We start from the raw sequence: 18524 nt of genomic DNA on the forward strand, positions 1-18524 counted from the left end.
AAGCAGATTGCTAAAATGTGACCTCCTCCTAACAATCCTATGGTGACCATTATAAATAATACAGCTTTTAACGATTCATTTCTGAGTTGTAGTCTTCTTCATCAACTTCTCTAACACCTCAACAACAACCACACACACACACACACACACACACACACACACACACAGATTGGCCTATAATATGTAGCCTCAGTTTTATTTCTCCCCCCCCCCCCCCTCCTTGTGAAGTGGAACAATTTTTCTCATATTTCATTCGTTTTGGTCTTGTCCTGTTGCAAGACTTATTTTAAGCAGGTTTGCCAAAGCTGCTATTAATTCGATAGAGCATTTCCTCCAAGATACATGGATATATTGTCAAGTCCTATTGCCTTATTAACATAAAGTGCACTTAATTTCTTATATACTTCCTACTCATTCACCATAGTCTCTCCTCCATCTCTACACTCCAGCTTCTTATGTCGCTTATGAAACACATTGATGAACTGATCATTGAATACTAATATATATCCTTCACATTGGTTACTAATCTTCCAGTGCCATCAATTAGCATCTTCCTCCTATAGTCATTTTTGACTACTTGCCACATGTCAAAAGAACTCACTAAGAACTTCTTAGCTTGATTGGTTAATTTCTTCTCATACTTTTGCTATCTTGACAGACTGAGTTACCTTCCTAGCCTGCTCTTTGTAATCTTCATGCAATTGATCATTATCAACATTCATTTTGTGTTTCCTCCACAGTGCCTTTTCTTCTTCCAGATTTCTTAATATCTTCATTTCCATTTTATCTCTACCTTGTTTAGCCTTTTAACCTTTGGTTAAAAGGCTAAATTAAAAGCACTCAGACATTACTGCTGTTAAATAGCTCTTGATCAATGTACATGCAGCATCTAATATCTAGATCTAATTTTTTTAGATCTAGAAATAGCTATGGTAAGGTGCCAGATACAAGTTCTTCAAAACTTTGCTACTGTATATTGCAAATGGGTCTTTACTCAGAGTAGTAGTACATAGACTATGTTTAATTTATAAGTCACAATTAGAATTGAAGAATGAAATTGTTTGATGTAAAATCAAACAATTGCAGGGTAAGACAAGGATGGAGATTATCACTCTTATTCATCATTTGTATGGATCACATTTATGAAGGACGTGGCATTAGGCTTGATATCAGAATTGAGAATGTTAATCTCAGCTTGTTATTGTAGATGTTATTGTAGATGATGTTATACTCTTCAATAAAACCATTACAAGCATTTGGGGTTATTTAATTAAATTGAACAAACCTGTCATGAAAATTGGCAGTGAAGAAATAAAAACTACGATGATAAGCAGATACTTGGAAAATATATAAACTGCATCCTGAATGGAGAATCTATAGAGCATTGTTTCAGCTATTTAGGCTCAATTTTAGTGAAAATGCCAGATTGAATATGGAAATTGACAAGAGAATAAACAAAAGTGGAATTGGGAATAATGAATAAATGAATATTGAAATAAGTGAGAAATGTGTTTAGAAAAAGACTAAAGTCATGGTATACAAGACAGTGTTCAGTTTAAGTTAACTTATGAATGAGAGTTGGATTGGAAATAAAAAGTTGATCAACAGCTATAGACCAGAGAGATATGGGTGTTTGGAGAAAAACCAGGGGTGTGAGTAGGTGATATCAACAGCAGAACCATATTAATAAAGAAATTGATATTATTAGACCTAATCTAAGATGGTATGTTCACTTAAGGCAAAATACTGGATAGGTTAGGCAAAACAGATGTTTGGTGCTATGATTGCAAGAAAAGACTGAGAGGAAGGTCAGGATCTAGCAGGATTGATGCATAGAAGTGCTTTACAAGACTGAAATATTAGTTATTTGACTCTTGGTAAATAAGAGTAATTTTTTTAGCAAAATAGTTAATTGGGATCTAGTAATAATCTAAACTGAACCTTGTAATACTATCATAGTATCTGTACAAATCAAGAATTTTATTATGTCAAAGATGCCAAGAAATTATGTTCTTGTTTAATCCTTTATCCAAGTGTAAGCAAACAGTTTGCATGTGAAGAATCTTCACGACTTTGTTTGCACACACTTGGATAAATTATTAAACAATAATATAATTTCCTGGCATCTTCAATTTAATTAATAACCAAGTGAAAAAACTTTCAAGAATTTTTTTTATGATTATTTTTCATCATCATCATCATCATCATCAAATTCCTGCCATGTACCCTCAAGGGGTGTACAGGATATGATAGTACTACATGAAAAAAAAAATTACACCATTATTAATTTCCTATCTACAATTTTCCTCCAAATCAGCCTGTTACTTGTCATCACTCCAACATTATCAGATCTTATATTTCTATCGTCTAAGGCACTTTGTACCGTATCAATCCACCTATATCTTGGTCTTCCTCTGGGTCGTTTTGCTGCAAACCTGGCAGAGAACACTTGTTTTGCTAATCTTTCCTCGCCCATTCTGTTTAAGTGACCATACCACCTGAGATTAGCTCTGCTAACGCATTCCTGGATGCTGACAATGCCAAGTTCTTTCCTAATATCCTCGTTTTTAATATGATACTGCCATTGATGCCATCTGTTCACGCCTATAATCTTTCTCAGGACTCTCATATCTGTGGTCTCTAGTCTTTGGTCAAGTGTTTTACTTCTGACCCAGCTCTCGGATCCATAAGTTAAAACTGGTTTGAACACTGTCTTGTATACAGCTAATTTAGTGTTCCGACTAATTTCTCTCTTATTCCATATGAATTTATTCAATTGACTTCCCACCATACCAGCTTTGCTGATTCTGTTGTCTATTTCTATATTTATTTTACCATCTTCACTAAAAATCGTGCCTAAATAGCTGAAATGTTTTACTTGTTCCACAGGTTCTCCATTCACAACACAGTTGACATTTTCAATGATTCTGCCTATTTTCATTGTCTTTGTCTTTTTATTGCTGACCTTCATACCATATCTATTACAACAGCTGTTCAATTTAGTCAGAGAATCTTGCAGACTTGCAGCGGATTTATTTAGAAGTATAACATCATCTGCATAAAGCAAAGAGCTGACATTAACATCTCCAATTTTGATATCATGTTTAATACCACTTTCCTTCATAATGTGATCCATATAGATAATGAATAACAGAGGGGATAATGTACATCCTTGTCTCACACCAGATTTAACATTAAACCATCTTCCTGTACTTCCTTCAATTCTAACTGCTGACTTACAACTCAAATAAAGACTAAGTATTGCTTGATATAATGCCCCATTGACACCATATAACTGCAGCGTATTGAATAGCTTCTCTCTTGGCACCTTCATATGCCTTTTCCAGATCGACAAAACTTAAATACAGATCTTTGTTATATTCCCATGCTTTCTCGACTATTTGTCGTAAAGTGAAGATCTGATCCTGACAGCCTCTATTTGGCCTGAATCCAGCTTGTTCTTCACCAAGCTTTTCTTCCACAATTCTTCTCAACCGTTTCTCAAGTATACTTGCATAGATCTTGCCAGGAACACTCAGTAGGGAAATACCTCTGTAATTCTCACATTCAGTTTTATTTCCCTTTTTATATATGGGTACTATGAGAGCTCTACTCCAATCATCGGGAATTCGTCCCTCTGTCCAGGCTTTCTGAACTATGCAGTGCAGCCACTGTAAGACTCTTATACCACCATACTTCAGCATTTCTGGTCGAATATCATCTACTCCTGCTGCCTTTCCACATTTCAAGCCTTTGATGGCTTTTTCTACTTCAAGTATGGATATGTATTCCTGACTGCATGCCTGGTCAAGTATTCCTGACTGCATGCCTGGTCAATGTCTTTTACCACTGTGCTGACATCACTGCTTGTTTCATTTAGCAGTTTTTCAAAGTAATTACTCCATACTTCAAGGATATCTTTTTCTCCCGTTTTCATGTCACCTTTATCATCTCTAATTCCTTTTATAGCACTCTTTCCTCCATTCTTAAGCTTCTTCAACAACCTCCAGAATATTTTGCCACCTTCTTGATATTTATTTTCTATATTCTTGCCAAAGTCCTCCCATGACTTTTGTTTAGCTAGTTTTACACAGTGTTTAGCATTCTTGCATTTGTCTCTATATTCTCTAAGAGCACAAGCTGACTTATTTGACAGGAACTTTTGGTATGCTTTCTTCTTTTCCTTCACTGCCTCTTTAACTTCCTGTGTCCACCAGGGAGTTCTGATTTTTTTATCCTTACAGACAACTTCACCACATGCCTCTCTGGCTGAATCAATCAATGTTTTCTTCAGAGTTTTCCAATGAATCTCCAAGGTTCGATTCCTATTCTCAAACTCTTTCATTTTTTTTTCAATAATCTTTGTGTATTTTAGTCTACAGCTCACATCTGAGAGCTGCTCAACTTTTATTCGTTTTAAAACTTTCTTACACGTTATTCTTTTCAATATGAAATTCAATTTTATCCTGCTCAAGACTAAATAGTGATCACTTCCAATTTCAAATCCTCTGTACACTCTGGTGTCCTGCACCAGGGAGAAAACATCACTATCAACAATAACATAGTCAATGAGACTTTTCTTATTCCTTGCCTCTTCTCTCCATGTGAATTTGTGCACATTTTTATGTTGGAACATGGTGTTAGTAATATATCATTTTATCATATCATTATATCATTTTTCTTGATATTCTGTAATAATGTACCAATTTGTGTCCACTCCATGTGATTTAAATATGGCCTATGTCTCTTTCTAATTTGTGCTGTTGAGTGATTCCTGAAAGTTGAAAAATCAGCAATATTTCTGTTTTGAATGAAGGACTTTCCTCCACAATTAAGATGAATGTTGTTTGCCTTCTACTCCTGTCTCTTCTTGATCCTGCTTATTCATTTTTCTAGATTTATACATTCTAGATTAATACAAGATATGAGAATATATACAGGGTGTTCGGGATAAATTTGACATATTTATAATTAATTATATTTTTCCGTAAGTTACATGTATTAACACACACTTCTCTTCATTTAAAAGTTTGGACCCTTCTTCATTCATATACAAGATGTCAGAAAGGATGGATAGCTGGAACCCACCTGAATCATGGAAGAGAATAACTTTTATCATGATGATTCGTGCCCGCCATCAAAATAAGGATATTACGACTGCTGCCCAATGCTCCCTGAATACAGTAAAAACAATCAGGCATGAACTAGAGACTTGCAATGGTGACTACGAGGATGTAGCAAGAAGAAAGATCCCTAGCAGACGATCTGATTGCGTTCGTACAGCAGAATTCCTCGCAAATCTGCAGGAACAGGTGTTGAAGAACCCTGGCATTGGAATTCGGGCTTTGTTCGTGGAGTTGCTAACTGTAGTCAAGCCCTGGATAACAAGGGTAGCCAATGGTAGGCCGTATGTATGGCAGCAGGATTCGGCCCCTTGCCACACCTCTGGGAAAAGTCAAAAATGGTTGTCTGAAAATTTCTACGACTTCACCAGTCCAAATGTTTGGCCTCCAAACTCCCCAGACCTTAACCCCATGGATTATTTTGTATGGGGCGCAGTTGAAAAAGACACCAATCGCACTTCCAGTAATACAAAAGCCCAGTTAATGGATAAAATTAAAACAGTTTTTGCGGCCCTTCCCAGGGAGACTGTAGCATCAGCTTGTTCGAGGTTCCGAAGCAGAATTGAAGCTGTGATCGATGCTAATGGTGGTTATTTTGAGTAAATCTTGTTGATAGTATTGTAATTAACTCTGCCTGTAATGTTTTTTTGTCAATTCATTAAATTTAATAGATACAAAGAAGATTTTCTTTTTTCTTACGAAACTGTCAAATTTATCCCGAACACCCTGTATGTTGTATTTCTGTTTTATATTTCCCCCCCCATACACACATACCCACAGACATATGATTGTATGATGAATTTTCCATTTTATAGTAGAATACCTAGTATATAATGAAATATTCCTTTAAGATGTTGATGTATATCCAATATACTTTTGGTTTAATTCTGTTCTCAGGAAAGAAAACTGTAGGTGTTATAACTGGATGGCAAAATACCAGATAAATTTATGAGTTTAAAATTATAATGGATATATTTGTTCATTTGTCCACAGTTCATTTGACAACAATGATATCCTTTACTTTGAAAGACCTAAGTTCATCGTATCTAGTCAAGAACTTTTATAAGGATTTTTCAACTGAATATAGTCTCATATGGAGGTGGAAGATTTCCTCCTAGAAATGCATGTGTTTAATTTCTTAAAGCAGGCAGACTAGCCAGAGAAATTAGTCAGGTTTTAGACATGGCAGATTATGTACATAGGATTAACTACCACATGAAAGCATTAATTAGGTTTCCTTGGCTTGTTACCCATGATAGACTACTGATAACATTGGAGCGTGAAGATAACATTAGTATTAATTTATATTGCACTGTAAATATTACATTATGTAGATGCAGAGCACTTTGATTAGTTATCATTCTGTACATTTATACATATATGTAATTTATACACACACACTGCTTTGAAATAAGTTGAAAGGCATGCCCATGACCAAGGTGCATCGTGCCATGTAACAACTCACATGTTTGTAACTGGTATGAATTGGAGGAATATGATGTTCCCAAATCAATGTAACTGTGTCAGGTTGAAATGACTGTGAGAAGGGAACTGACGAAGTTTGAAAGAGTCATTATGTTAGGATGCTGTGATGCAAGCCTGTATGTTTGGGAAATTGTAGACAAATTGGGCCATCTCAGGTCAACAATCAGTGATATCATACTAAGCCAACACATTAAACGCAGAACGCAGAGTTCTAGGCATTATTTGGAACACAAATGCCCTAAAACATTCAGAAACACAGCTCACAACATGGGTTTTCATGATTGGACTGTAATATGCAAGCTCCACATTACCTGAAGCAACATGCAATGTTGTCTTCAGTGGTGCAAAGAGTGTGTATAATGAAATGTAGAAGCATGGAAAGCTGTGTTATTGAGTGATGAATCACACTACACCTTCTGCCAAGCAGATGAATGGGTGTGGGAGATGCTCAGTGAATGTCTCTTACTAGAGTGTCTAACTCCAGCTATGAAATTCGAGAGTGGTGTTGTGATGGTATGGTCCTGTTTGACAACTGACCATTGTCTCTTTCAGCAAGACAATGCACTGTGTCATAAGTCTGCTGCTGTAACTGCATTGTTTGTGGACATGAGCATAAGCACACTTGAAATGGTCTTCACAGAGCCCTAATCTGAACCCTATTGGACATCTGTGGGGTGAACTGAATCATTGGATGAGACCAAGAGATGTCAGCACCACAACCTCATGACATGCCTACAGGAAGAATGGCCCAAAATTCCCATTGATTGCTATCGTACACTTGTGTAAAGTATGCCCTGTAGGATTGCTGCAGTCATTGCAGCTAAAGGCCGGTTCTACATCTTATTAATGTGGGTGCCATGGTTGTTTGTTCCTTCCACTAATATTAGTTTAAAAAAAAAAAATTCTGTCATGTTATACCATCACGAGGGTGGTCTGACAATGAAACAATGGATTTATAATTTCAAAATTATTTTTATTTTTCAACATAATCTTCCTTAAGACTAATGCATTTGTTCCAGTGATGCTCCAGTGCCATTATCCCGTCCCTGTAGTGGTTCTCAATAAGATCTGCATAATATCCCTTTACAACTGCAATTACCCCTTGATTCAAAGAAAAACGCTGACCAGTGAGGAAGAGTTTTAGTTTTGGGAAGAGATAGAAGTCAGAGGGAGCCAAGTCTGGTAAATAGGGTGGATTATTATTATTATTATTATTATTTTGACACCGCCAGGGAGTCGAGGGAGAGTGTGCCGACAGCATCGAACGATTGGCCCCCTTCCAACTACTAACCGCGCTCAAACTTACTTAACTGAGCCATTAGTAGCAGAGGCTCTACCAATCGACCAACCTTTCCAACAATTCATAGTGCAGATCCCTTAATTTTCCCATTGCCAAAACACTTTTGTGGGCATTGTCCTGATGAAAGATGATTTTTTCTTCTGCAAACCTGGTCTTTTTTCATGAATTTTTTCATCTAGTCTGGTTAAAAGATCGGAATAATATTCCCTAGTTATTGTTTTACCCTTTTCAAGATAATTAATAAACAAAATGCCTTTAGCATCCCAAAATACCGATGCCATGACCTTTCCTGTTGATGGAACTGACTTTGTCTTCTTTGGCGCTGAACAGCATGACTACGGTTTGGATTCTGGTGTGTAATGGCGATCCAAGTCTCATCCATAGTAATAAATCGATGCACAAAATCAGTTTTATTCCTGTTAAAGTGCTCCAAGCAGTGTTCAGAGATTTTCATGCAAGTGAGTCTTTGATCTGCTGTGAGCAAGCGGCGCGGCACCCATCTTGCACAAAACTTTTTCATTTGCAATTCTTCATGCAAAATATATCCTACACGTTCTTTTGAAATGCCTGTAGTCTCAGCAACTTCACTCACTTTGACTCGCTGGTCATCCAATACTATATTGTGCACTTGATTAATGATTTCTGGTGTTGCTACACTTTTTGGACGTCCTTCATGCTGATCATCTTTAAGGCTGGTGCGGCCATGTTTAAACTTGGCAGCCCATTTCTTAATTGTCAAAACCGAAGGAAAAGAGTGCCTATAAACTTTATGAACTTTGAATTTGTTTTGTCTTTAAACCTTCTTTTACAAATAATTTTATAACTGCACGATACTCAATTTTATCCAGTTCAAGGGATACAGACAACACTTTTGCTTCAGGCAGCTGTATAAAACAAACTACTTGATAGAATGACTTGCAATTTCACATGGATGTTTATCACAGATGCACCAACTTAGAAAAAAAATCTTGACGATGGAGTTGCCATCTATGGTTGAGGCTGAGAACTCTTCAGACCACCCTTGTATACACACACACACACGGACAAAGAAATTAGCCCACCAAGAAGGAAGCATAGGATTCAACTGAAATTTTATTGGTATAATGATGCAGCTGAGTGATGCACATGATGGCAAAAACAGAGCTGGCAAAAAAAAAGGGATCTGTGGTATGCAATCCAGTTATCATCAATAGCGTGTTGCACCACCTTGTGCGGCATTACATGCTGCAATACGGTCCGCCATGGTGGTGAACAGATGACTGATGTTGTCCTGTGGCAGACCCACACGTGTTGGACGCTGTGCTCCAAATGCTGGATATTGTGGCACGGTGGGAGCTGGCATTTCAGCTGCTCCCAAACATGCTCGATAGGGAACAAGTCCGGGGAGCGGGAGACCATGGAAGTGTTTGTACACGACGTAGGCAAGCCTGGGCAACCCGAGCCGTGTACAGGTGGGCATTATCCTGCTGGTATCCAAGCCAGGAATGGGAGAACATGGGGCCGTAGGATGTCGTCCACATACTGCTGCCCCGTCAATGTGGCATGTACCACTACGAGGGGTGATCGGCTATCGTAGGCTATGGCTCCCCAGACCATAATGCCTGCAGTGCGAGAGGTGTGGTGTTTGATATCGAGGTCGGGATTGCATCCTTGACCAGGGATCCTTCACACCTGGACACGATGATCATCTATCCCCAAGCCGAAGCAGCACTCATCGCCAGTCTGTGGTGTTCCACGTCACTCTCACCTGGCACCACTGCAAACGGAGTCGGGGGATGTTGCGGTGTTAATAGGAGCACACATAAGGGGTGCTGGGATTGTAGATTCGACTTCACGAGGTGTCGGGAAATGGTTCATGGGCACACTGGAGCCCCCTACATCTGCCTGTATAGTGGACTGGGTCACAGCTAGATCCCTCAGTTCTTGCTGCACGATCTGTCGATCCTCTCTAGCGTTGGTCCTCCTGATCCGACCGGTGCCACTCTGTCATGCGGCACCGTTCGGATGGTATGGTCAGAACGGTTCATGTGCACGCCTATACGGCGTGCCGACCACCCTCTGGTTTTCAGGCCGATGATCATGCCTCTGTCAAAGTACGTAAGTTGCTTAAATCGACGTCTCTGGCGTCTACCCGGCATTATTGTCACTCTATACTCTAGCTTGCATCGGCCAGTGCTTTTTGCTTTAATCGGCTATCGACTACACACCGGCTTTATAAGGCTGCTGGTTCATGCTTGTGGCACCACCGTAGGGTGTATGGGCATACGCAATCGCACCAAACTTGGATCATTTGCATACCACTTCGCACTCTAACTATTTTCTTAGTTTTGCCATTGTACCATGTTTTCTTCCAGGTCTGCTAATTTCTTTGTCCGTGTGTGTATATATGAATGTAAGAGATGAAAAAGTTTTTCTGGTTGATAATACCACTTATCTATTAGGAAACCAGGTTCATGAATAGTTTCAAAAACATTACAGTCATATGCTGACTTAATCTAACCCAGTCTCTTACTTTTGGAATATTGGGAGATCATATGGCTGGAAGATAAACTTCCTATCTGGTCTTTCTTAAGATATATTGTTGAAAGAACAATCCAGAATCTGGTTAGATAAACTGAGATCAGTTTGATTTTTTTTTTTTTTTTTTTTTTTAATGCACTGTAATTGTACACACAAAATAATAAATTTCAGTTTTTTTTTTTTTTTTTTTTCACATGCTCTCTACAATATTTCAGGGAGAAGTTCTTGGTATTACTCGCTTTGGTTTAGCAAAAATGAAAGAGAGTGCTCTGACTTTAGCTTCGGTAAGTATGTGTTCTGCACTTTTTTTAAAGTATATTTCTAATTATAGTTGTCCTTCATGTTTGTGAACCTATAGGGATGATAAGTTCTTTGTTAATAAGGATAAAGCTAGTTTCATTTATATGAATATATAAAAGTGTATAAATATATAATATATATATAATTTATTATTATTATATGTTTATTATTATTATTATTATTATTCATGTAGTATATATCTGTTGCATTATCGGTAGACTCCTTCCTCCTATTAGATAACTAAATACTTAAGGAATTGACAGTGTACACTAGAAAAATAAATTAAATCAACTTTAATATATACTTTCCGATATTTCGGCAACGTCACGTTGTCATCTTCATGGGAACTTAAGATAAAGACACATGCATGCAAGTACTACATAACAACAAATGAGAAACAAAGCGAGGAAGCCACCGTTTTCCTAAAGTCCTGATGGTGCCCCCTGGCGGGCTATATTAGGTGTTCTTGGCCTTTGGGCTGAAGTTCTGATATGTTTTCCAAATTTGGGGCAGTATCATGCATCCAAATTTGTTGAGGTTTGGCATGTTCCTCAGGGCTGAAGCTGATTCCACGAATACTCTTTCATATTTCAACTTGCTGTGGTGTATTACTGTGGCTTTCTTTCACCTTATTCTGTGGCGAGTATCCAGAGCATGGTCTGCATGCCCAGAGTGGCTGTACTGGTGAAATCAGATGTAGTCCTTGTGTTCTGAGATTCTGATATTTGCTGTCCTGCCTGTTTGGCCAAAGTAGGACAATTTACAGCTGCAAAGGACCTGGTATACACCAGGTAGGTCTAGGGAGAAGTGGTTGGTCTTTAGTGGAGCGGATAAGGGATGTTTTTTTAGGATTTTGTTGATTTTTTCCGAGGTTCCCCACCCTTGGCCAACTTCTTTATGGAGACTTTTGAAGAGAAAGCCTTAAACTCTGTCCCACAAAAACCTACCATATGGTTTCGCTACGTTGATGATGTATTTGCTATTTGGCCACTTGGCCCGGATACACTCCTCTTCTTCCTACCACATTTAAACAACCAACACCCTAGAATCAAGTTCACCCTGGAAAAAGAGAAAAACAGTAGCCTCCCCTTCCTAGACACACCAGTCACCTGCCAACCTGATGGAACCTTGGTTTTCTCAGTTTATAGAAAACCCATCCATACAGGCAGATACATTCACCAACAATCTCCCCCCCCCCCACCACCACCACAACAATATGCAGTTATTAAGACACTATTCAAAAGGGCAAAACTAATCTGTTCAAATGACCAAGCCCTAACCACTGAACTAAATCACATCCTTTACACTTTCTCAGCTAATGGCTATCTCCCCAAAAAGATCAAAAAAATACTAAAACCAGTTATCCACAACCCCTCCCCCCCTTTACAAAAAAAGATTACTCTAAATCCATCACCATTTCCTACATCTGAGGCACACCTCGGAAAAAAAATCAACAAAATCCTGAAAAAACATGACTTGACCTCTTGTTACAGACCATATAGAAAATTGGCATCCCTTATCCGCTCCACTAAAGACCAACCACTTCCCCTAAACCTACCTAGTGTATAACAGGTCCCTTGCAGCTGTAAATTGTCCTACTTTGGCCAAACAGGCAGGACAGCAAATATCAGAACACAAGGACTACATCCAATTTCACCAGTACAGCCACTCTATGCTTGCAGACCATGCTCTGGATACTCGCCACAGAATAAGGTGGAAGAAAGCCACAGTAATACACTTCAGCAAGTTCAAATATGAAAGACTATTCATGGAATCAGCCTCAGCCCTTAAGAACATGCCAAACCTCAACAAATTTGGATCCATGAGACTGCCCCAAATTTGGGAAACATATTAGAAGAACTTCAGTCCAAAGGCCAAGAACACCTAATATAGCCCGCCATGGGGCACCTTCAGGAATTTAGGAAAACGGTAGCTTTCTTGCTTCGTTCATGTGTTTTTATCTTAAGTTCCCATGAAGATGGCAACGTGACGTTGCCGAAATATCGGAAAGTATATATTAAAGTTGATTTAATTTATATTTCTAGTGTACATTGTCAATTCCTTAAGTATTTAGTTATCATGTTTAACCAGCGTATAAGCCTTTCTACAAGAATCCTCCTATTAGAGTATTTGAGGGCTAGTGTAAAATCTTGTATAGACAGAAATTTTAAATTAAATTCTTTCTATACTGATTTTACTTAGGAATATAAATTAGATTGATTTGCTTGTAATTTTTGTAAGAATCTAACTGTTGAATTACTATACAACAAAGAAGAAAGAAAAATTTGTGTAAAAGAATTGTAATAATAGAATGTTTAAGACAAAGAAATATCCCAGATGGATTAAAAATAAGACTTGAGAGGCTATCACTCTTACGAAGTCAAGAACGTATGGGGTTTCCCACCTTAACGCAGTGACCTAAAAAGGTGGCGGGTGAAGACCCATGTGAAATCCTCAAGGGAATGAAAAGGTAGCAAAATCCAAGGTCGACGGAGCAGCTTAGAAAGGGGAGACATCGAGGGCAAAGAGAGTCGTCACTCGCAGGTCATGCAGTACGTTTTCGCTGGAGAAGGTCAGTCGATATAGCGGGAGTTTGTCGGGGAAGGTCAGTTATAGGTAGGCAGAGGGCCATTATCGATGGTTGTCACTGAATAAGCACACTTCACCCAGTTTTCTGTTCTGGCTCCCGGTTCGTGTATGTCCCGTCGATTCTAGGTCAAGGGACCCGTTCCAGCCAACAGATATCCAAAGATGTTAAGTCAGTCATTTAAGCAGTAAAAGAAGCGAGTTCCAGACTTCCAGCCACCAAGGTACCTGCTGATTGCTGCCAGTAGAAGTACCCTGTCGATGCTGAAGAGGTGCCCATGTGTGAAAAGAAATATCGGAATGAAATAGATGGTAATGATCTCAAGAATCTACCGATGTGGACTAGATGATATATATGATTAACTAAATAACTTCTATATATGATTAACTAAAGACAGGAATTGTAGCAAAGATTGCTCTAGTGAATTTGTTTGTTAATACTACTTCAGGACTGAAGGCTATTAGCTAAATATTGAGAATTTACCTGCTTAGTTGTTAGATAAGATAACGTTTATTGCTACCGAATGTTTAAACTTGCTGGTTGTATAGCATTGTAGATCATTTCTAATATATGAATTAAGTGTAGGCATAATTATTACAATAGTCTGTGTATGTAATGAAAATTTGTTGAACTAGGTTGAATAGATTAAGATCCAAGCTAATGTGAAATATAGAGTCAGAATTATTTTGTGCGTGTAGTATTAACCTTTACTGTATCTTGATTAGTATGAATAAATTGCTCTGTTTGTCAAATAATTTGCCCAATTCCTGCATACCAATGCATTGCTCATAAAAATCGAACCTATGTGACTAAGGAGTTAGTTTGCCATGACTGTAGAAGAGTTTACATTGCATGATAGAGTGTTGAGAGTTAGAAGTATTTCCATGCTAAGCGAAGCGTTTTTTCTAATGTAAGGATATTTTAAATCTTATCTGCGATTTCTGATGGCGCAGTGGAAATAAAAAATAAATTTTCAGAAATCAATATTGAAGAAATGCGCTTGCTGCTATAACAAAGGAATTCAGCTCTAGCCTGAGGCAAATTCCCAAGTTATAAAATTATGTGCACGAGAATAACATAGTTACAACCTTGAGAAGACGGGGAGGTCAAAAGGTTAAGAAAAGGATTAACTGTAGTTGACTAGATCAAGCAACGGATTATATACTCGGAGTTACGACTGTATAATAAGTAGAGTATTTAATTTAAAGTTAAAGTAAATACGAGAAGAGAGAATAATGAAAACACACTTTGAATAAAGAACAATTCAAATAATAAACAAAATTTAAATAGATTTTACAAATAAGTAAATAGAAATATTGAATATATAATGTTGAAAGAGTAAATAAATAAGAACATAAAGAAAAAAAAATAAAAATAATAAAATTTTACACTAGGAGTGAATCTTTCCTATTTTACTTTTCTTCATCTCTTGCAGTGGGAGTCTGCCTTCTCTTCCAGGCATTTGACGTACTTGGTGGACTAAACAAACATGGAAGAGGGCAATGGCAAACCACTTCTCTCTATATATATTTTGCCAACAAATCTTATGAAAGATGGGACACCTAGGTCGGAAGGTGCAGAAATGACTACTGGTGAAGAGCAGTGAGGAACTTCCAATGAAATTAACAAGAATGAAGCTGTATCAAAGCCTTGTGGTTCGTCTTCTGATAGAGTTAATCTCAGAAGAAGATGCTTATGCTTTACTGATTTACATAAAATTGAACATGGAATGTGAGAAGCATGTATCAAGGAAAACTGGAACTGGTAAAGAAAGAAATGAGAAGGACTCGAGTTAAGATTTTACAAATCAGTGAACTGAAAACAGACTAACGACCATTGCAAGCAAATCTACACAAATGGTCACAAGTTCCCAGCATCCCTTAAATTGGACAGCAGTGTTAAAGAATCTCTTGGCTCAAAATGGTGTGTCTACTAAAACTAGGAACTTGTAATGTCAGAACCCTGTTTGAAGCTAAGCTAAGAAACATCATCCAAGAAATGAAAAGACTTGGAATTGGGATTTTAGGGATGAACAAAGTTAGGTGGCCAGGATCAGACAAAATCAAGTTGATGACATGACAATGTACCACTCTGGAAGTAGTGAAAACAATCATCAAAAGAGTTGGAATAATATTAGACAGTAATAACAATAAGTCACTGTTGACCTTCATTCCCTACTCAGATAGGATGATGACCTTCATGCTACCTGAAAAGGATAATACTAAATGTTTTTTGTTGTTCAACAAATGCCAACACACTAAAATGATTGAATTATTAAGACATTAGGATCATTAGAACCAAAAGGCATTTGTTCAAGTAGATGACATTGTTACATCCTCCATTAGCCTCAAAAGAGGAGTAAGGCAAGAATGTGTGCTGCTGCCTCTCCTTTTTAATATATACTCAGAAGCCATATTTCAAAAAATTTTAAGAGGAAGGGATTAATGTACATGGTGAAATCATGAATAATATCTGGTATGCTGATGACACAGCACATTTTTTTCCCATTCTTTTCCATGCAGTTATTGTTACTACCACAGTTTTATCTTTATGTAATATTCTTTATAATTATAAATGCACTTTGATCAGCATTTTTTTTTTTTAAATCAACCCTATAGCAGTTCCATAAGTAGACAAAACTTATGTGTATGTGTGGTTGTATATATGTATGTGCATATATTTGTAAATTGTAAAAAAAAAAAAAAAAAAAAAAAAATGTTTTTTATGACTTGATAAGGAGGAGTTTTTCATCTGGTCAGTGATAATGCCAAATTCCTTTGGTTGGTTTGGAGAAAGGATAAAAGATGCCATGTTTAAATAAGATTAAAAAAAAAATACAGTGCTGACAGCTTTAGTAAATTAACAAATGATCAGTAAATTCCTAGTGTTAAAAAAAAACTTCTAATTATACCTCCTTTTCTAATGAATTATATTGTAAACATTTTTTTAAAGGTTTTTACGTTATTATTTCTCAGACTGCACTAGAAAAAAAAAACTTGCTTGCTTTATATTTAGTTCTCTATACCGAATTGACAGTGCTGTCTCGCAAAGCATCTGCACTATGATGTTATTTCCCTTTATCTTAATTTGCATCCTCTCCTATCTTCCTACTCTTGCTTTATTCCTATCGCATGTATAGCAGACTCTAAGTATGGTTATCGCTGGCTATATGATTGCGGTTTATTCGATCTCTCACACTCTCCAGTCTGAGAAATTTATTTGATTTATGACTGCGCCAGTCAGACTGAATTAATTGAGAGTGAGGATTCGAAGAATGGACCAAAGGTAATATTTAGTCAAATTTCTCTTATCCATATAGCAAGTTGTGGCAATATCAAATTAAAACACAGGTTCATAATTTTTTTCAAGACAGTGCATTGGCAATGATCAGATCAGATTGCTGTTCAACAAAGCATTTATTCTAACTAGAAAAATTGTAATTACATACTAGAGACAAGTAATGGGGAATAACAGTTTCTCTCAGCATAGCTAACTCCAGAAAATACTTGACACAACTAAAACATATACATTTCTGCCCTTACGCAACTCTAACACACTACTTAGCCTCTTGTTAACAAATACATACAGTTACACATATCTACAATCCAAGGACATCGATATGATGTGGTTACTCACATTTTTTCCCTTATGAATAGTCCTTTATGAAACTATGAACTGAAGTTCCATTGGAATATCTCTTATTGTTAACCTCTTGTCAACTCCAGAAAATACTTTGCTTTATACAATTAAAACATATACATTTCTGCCCTCATGCAACTCTAACACACTACTTAGTACTATACAATTTTAGGACAACCTCTTGTTAACAAATACATACAGTTATACATATCTACAATCCAAGGACATTGATATGATGTGGTTATTCACAGTTTTTCCCTTATGAATAGTCCTTTATGAAACTATGAACTGAAGTTCCATTGGAATATCTCATGTCTTTGTCTTGATCCTTCCTTCTTTAACTTGGACGTTTCAGTACTCTATATACCATCACGGTTGTCCTGGCCTGAGTAGCAAATGATATCCATCCTTCCTTTTTCTTTTTTTCCTTGGCTGGTGGCTGCCTGTTTTTTACACTAGTAGGTAACTGGAGAGATTATGATTTTACCTTTGCTGTTTATCCATTAGATTCTGGTCAGTTGTGCTTGAGATCGTGGCCTGCTATACTGCAGGATACATCGGTGGATGTTCTTGGGAACTTCAGGAAGAAGGACCGTCGATGAAACTCCAGTGATAAACTATGAGTATACCCTCGGGGTCAAGAGGTATGAGCTACAAAACTTACAACCAAGAACTCCTAATCATCTACTCTCTCTCTTTTTCTTTCTCCTTCTTAGCCCCTTAAAAGTCTTCCTTGCTCTTTGTTTCTACTCCGAAGTGTCCATGATCATCTTCCTGTGCAATGACATCACTCATGTTCTCTTTTGCTGAAAGTCTTTATTTTAGGTGTCTAAATGTTTGCAAGTTGTTGCAAACCTTTTTTTGCTGACACACTATGCTAATAATGCATAATCCCTTTCTTCTAGTTTTACACTACAAAGTAGTTAATTTATATTTAAAAAAACAAACAAACAATACATCGTATTTTCTTTATTGATTTGACACCCTTGTACAACCGAGCTCGATAAGTTAACTAAATTAACTTGTCATGCGAGATTTTACAATATTTTAAGGACATGCATAGTTTTTGTTTGTTTTAGACTTGTAATTTTGCCAAAGAAAGTATTTTAATTTCATTATTTCAGTTTGAGCGAACTGCAGATCATCTGTTTGATGCCGCATACTATGGACAGGAAGATGTCATCACAGGTGTTAGTGATAGCATAATCTTGGGAATACCCATGTCACTGGGTACTGGTTTCTTCAAATTATTGCATAAATATCCTTTTGTTGATATATTTTCTACTTACATATACCTAACTATTCCATTTTGATTTTATAAAATTATTGGCCAATATATATATAAATATATAAAAGCTTTATTTCCTTTAAATATATACCTTATTCAGAAAAATTATTGGGATGTCGTTCAAGTTGAATCATTGCACTGGATGTATATAAAAATTAGTTGACTTCACAAAATATAAGACTATTGTTTAATTGACCATATATTTAAAACGTACTTCTGTTCTTACAAATTGCCTACCGGTTTTGCTAGTAACTGACTAGCTTTCTCAAGGCTTGCACAGTA

General features: G+C 37.0%; 1 protein-coding gene across 1 annotated transcript in view; it reads left to right on the forward strand.

The window, feature by feature from the left end:
* The window catches only part of Polr3A (RNA polymerase III subunit A), a 427591-nt gene extending 409324 nt beyond the window's left edge, over positions 1-18267 (forward strand). The window contains exons 37-38 of the mRNA XM_090415517.1: positions 10644-10712; positions 18079-18267. Of these exons, the coding sequence (XP_090271643.1) occupies positions 10644-10712; positions 18079-18267 (258 nt within the window). The remainder of the gene's footprint in view (positions 1-10643; positions 10713-18078) is intronic.
* Positions 18268-18524: the final 257 nt, after the last annotated feature.

Source organism: Typopeltis vanoorti, chromosome 3, assembly GCF_054136105.1.
Source record: "Typopeltis vanoorti isolate ZY-2024b chromosome 3, IOZ_Tvanoo_1.0, whole genome shotgun sequence".
Classification (NCBI taxonomy): Eukaryota; Metazoa; Arthropoda; class Arachnida; order Uropygi; family Thelyphonidae; genus Typopeltis; species Typopeltis vanoorti.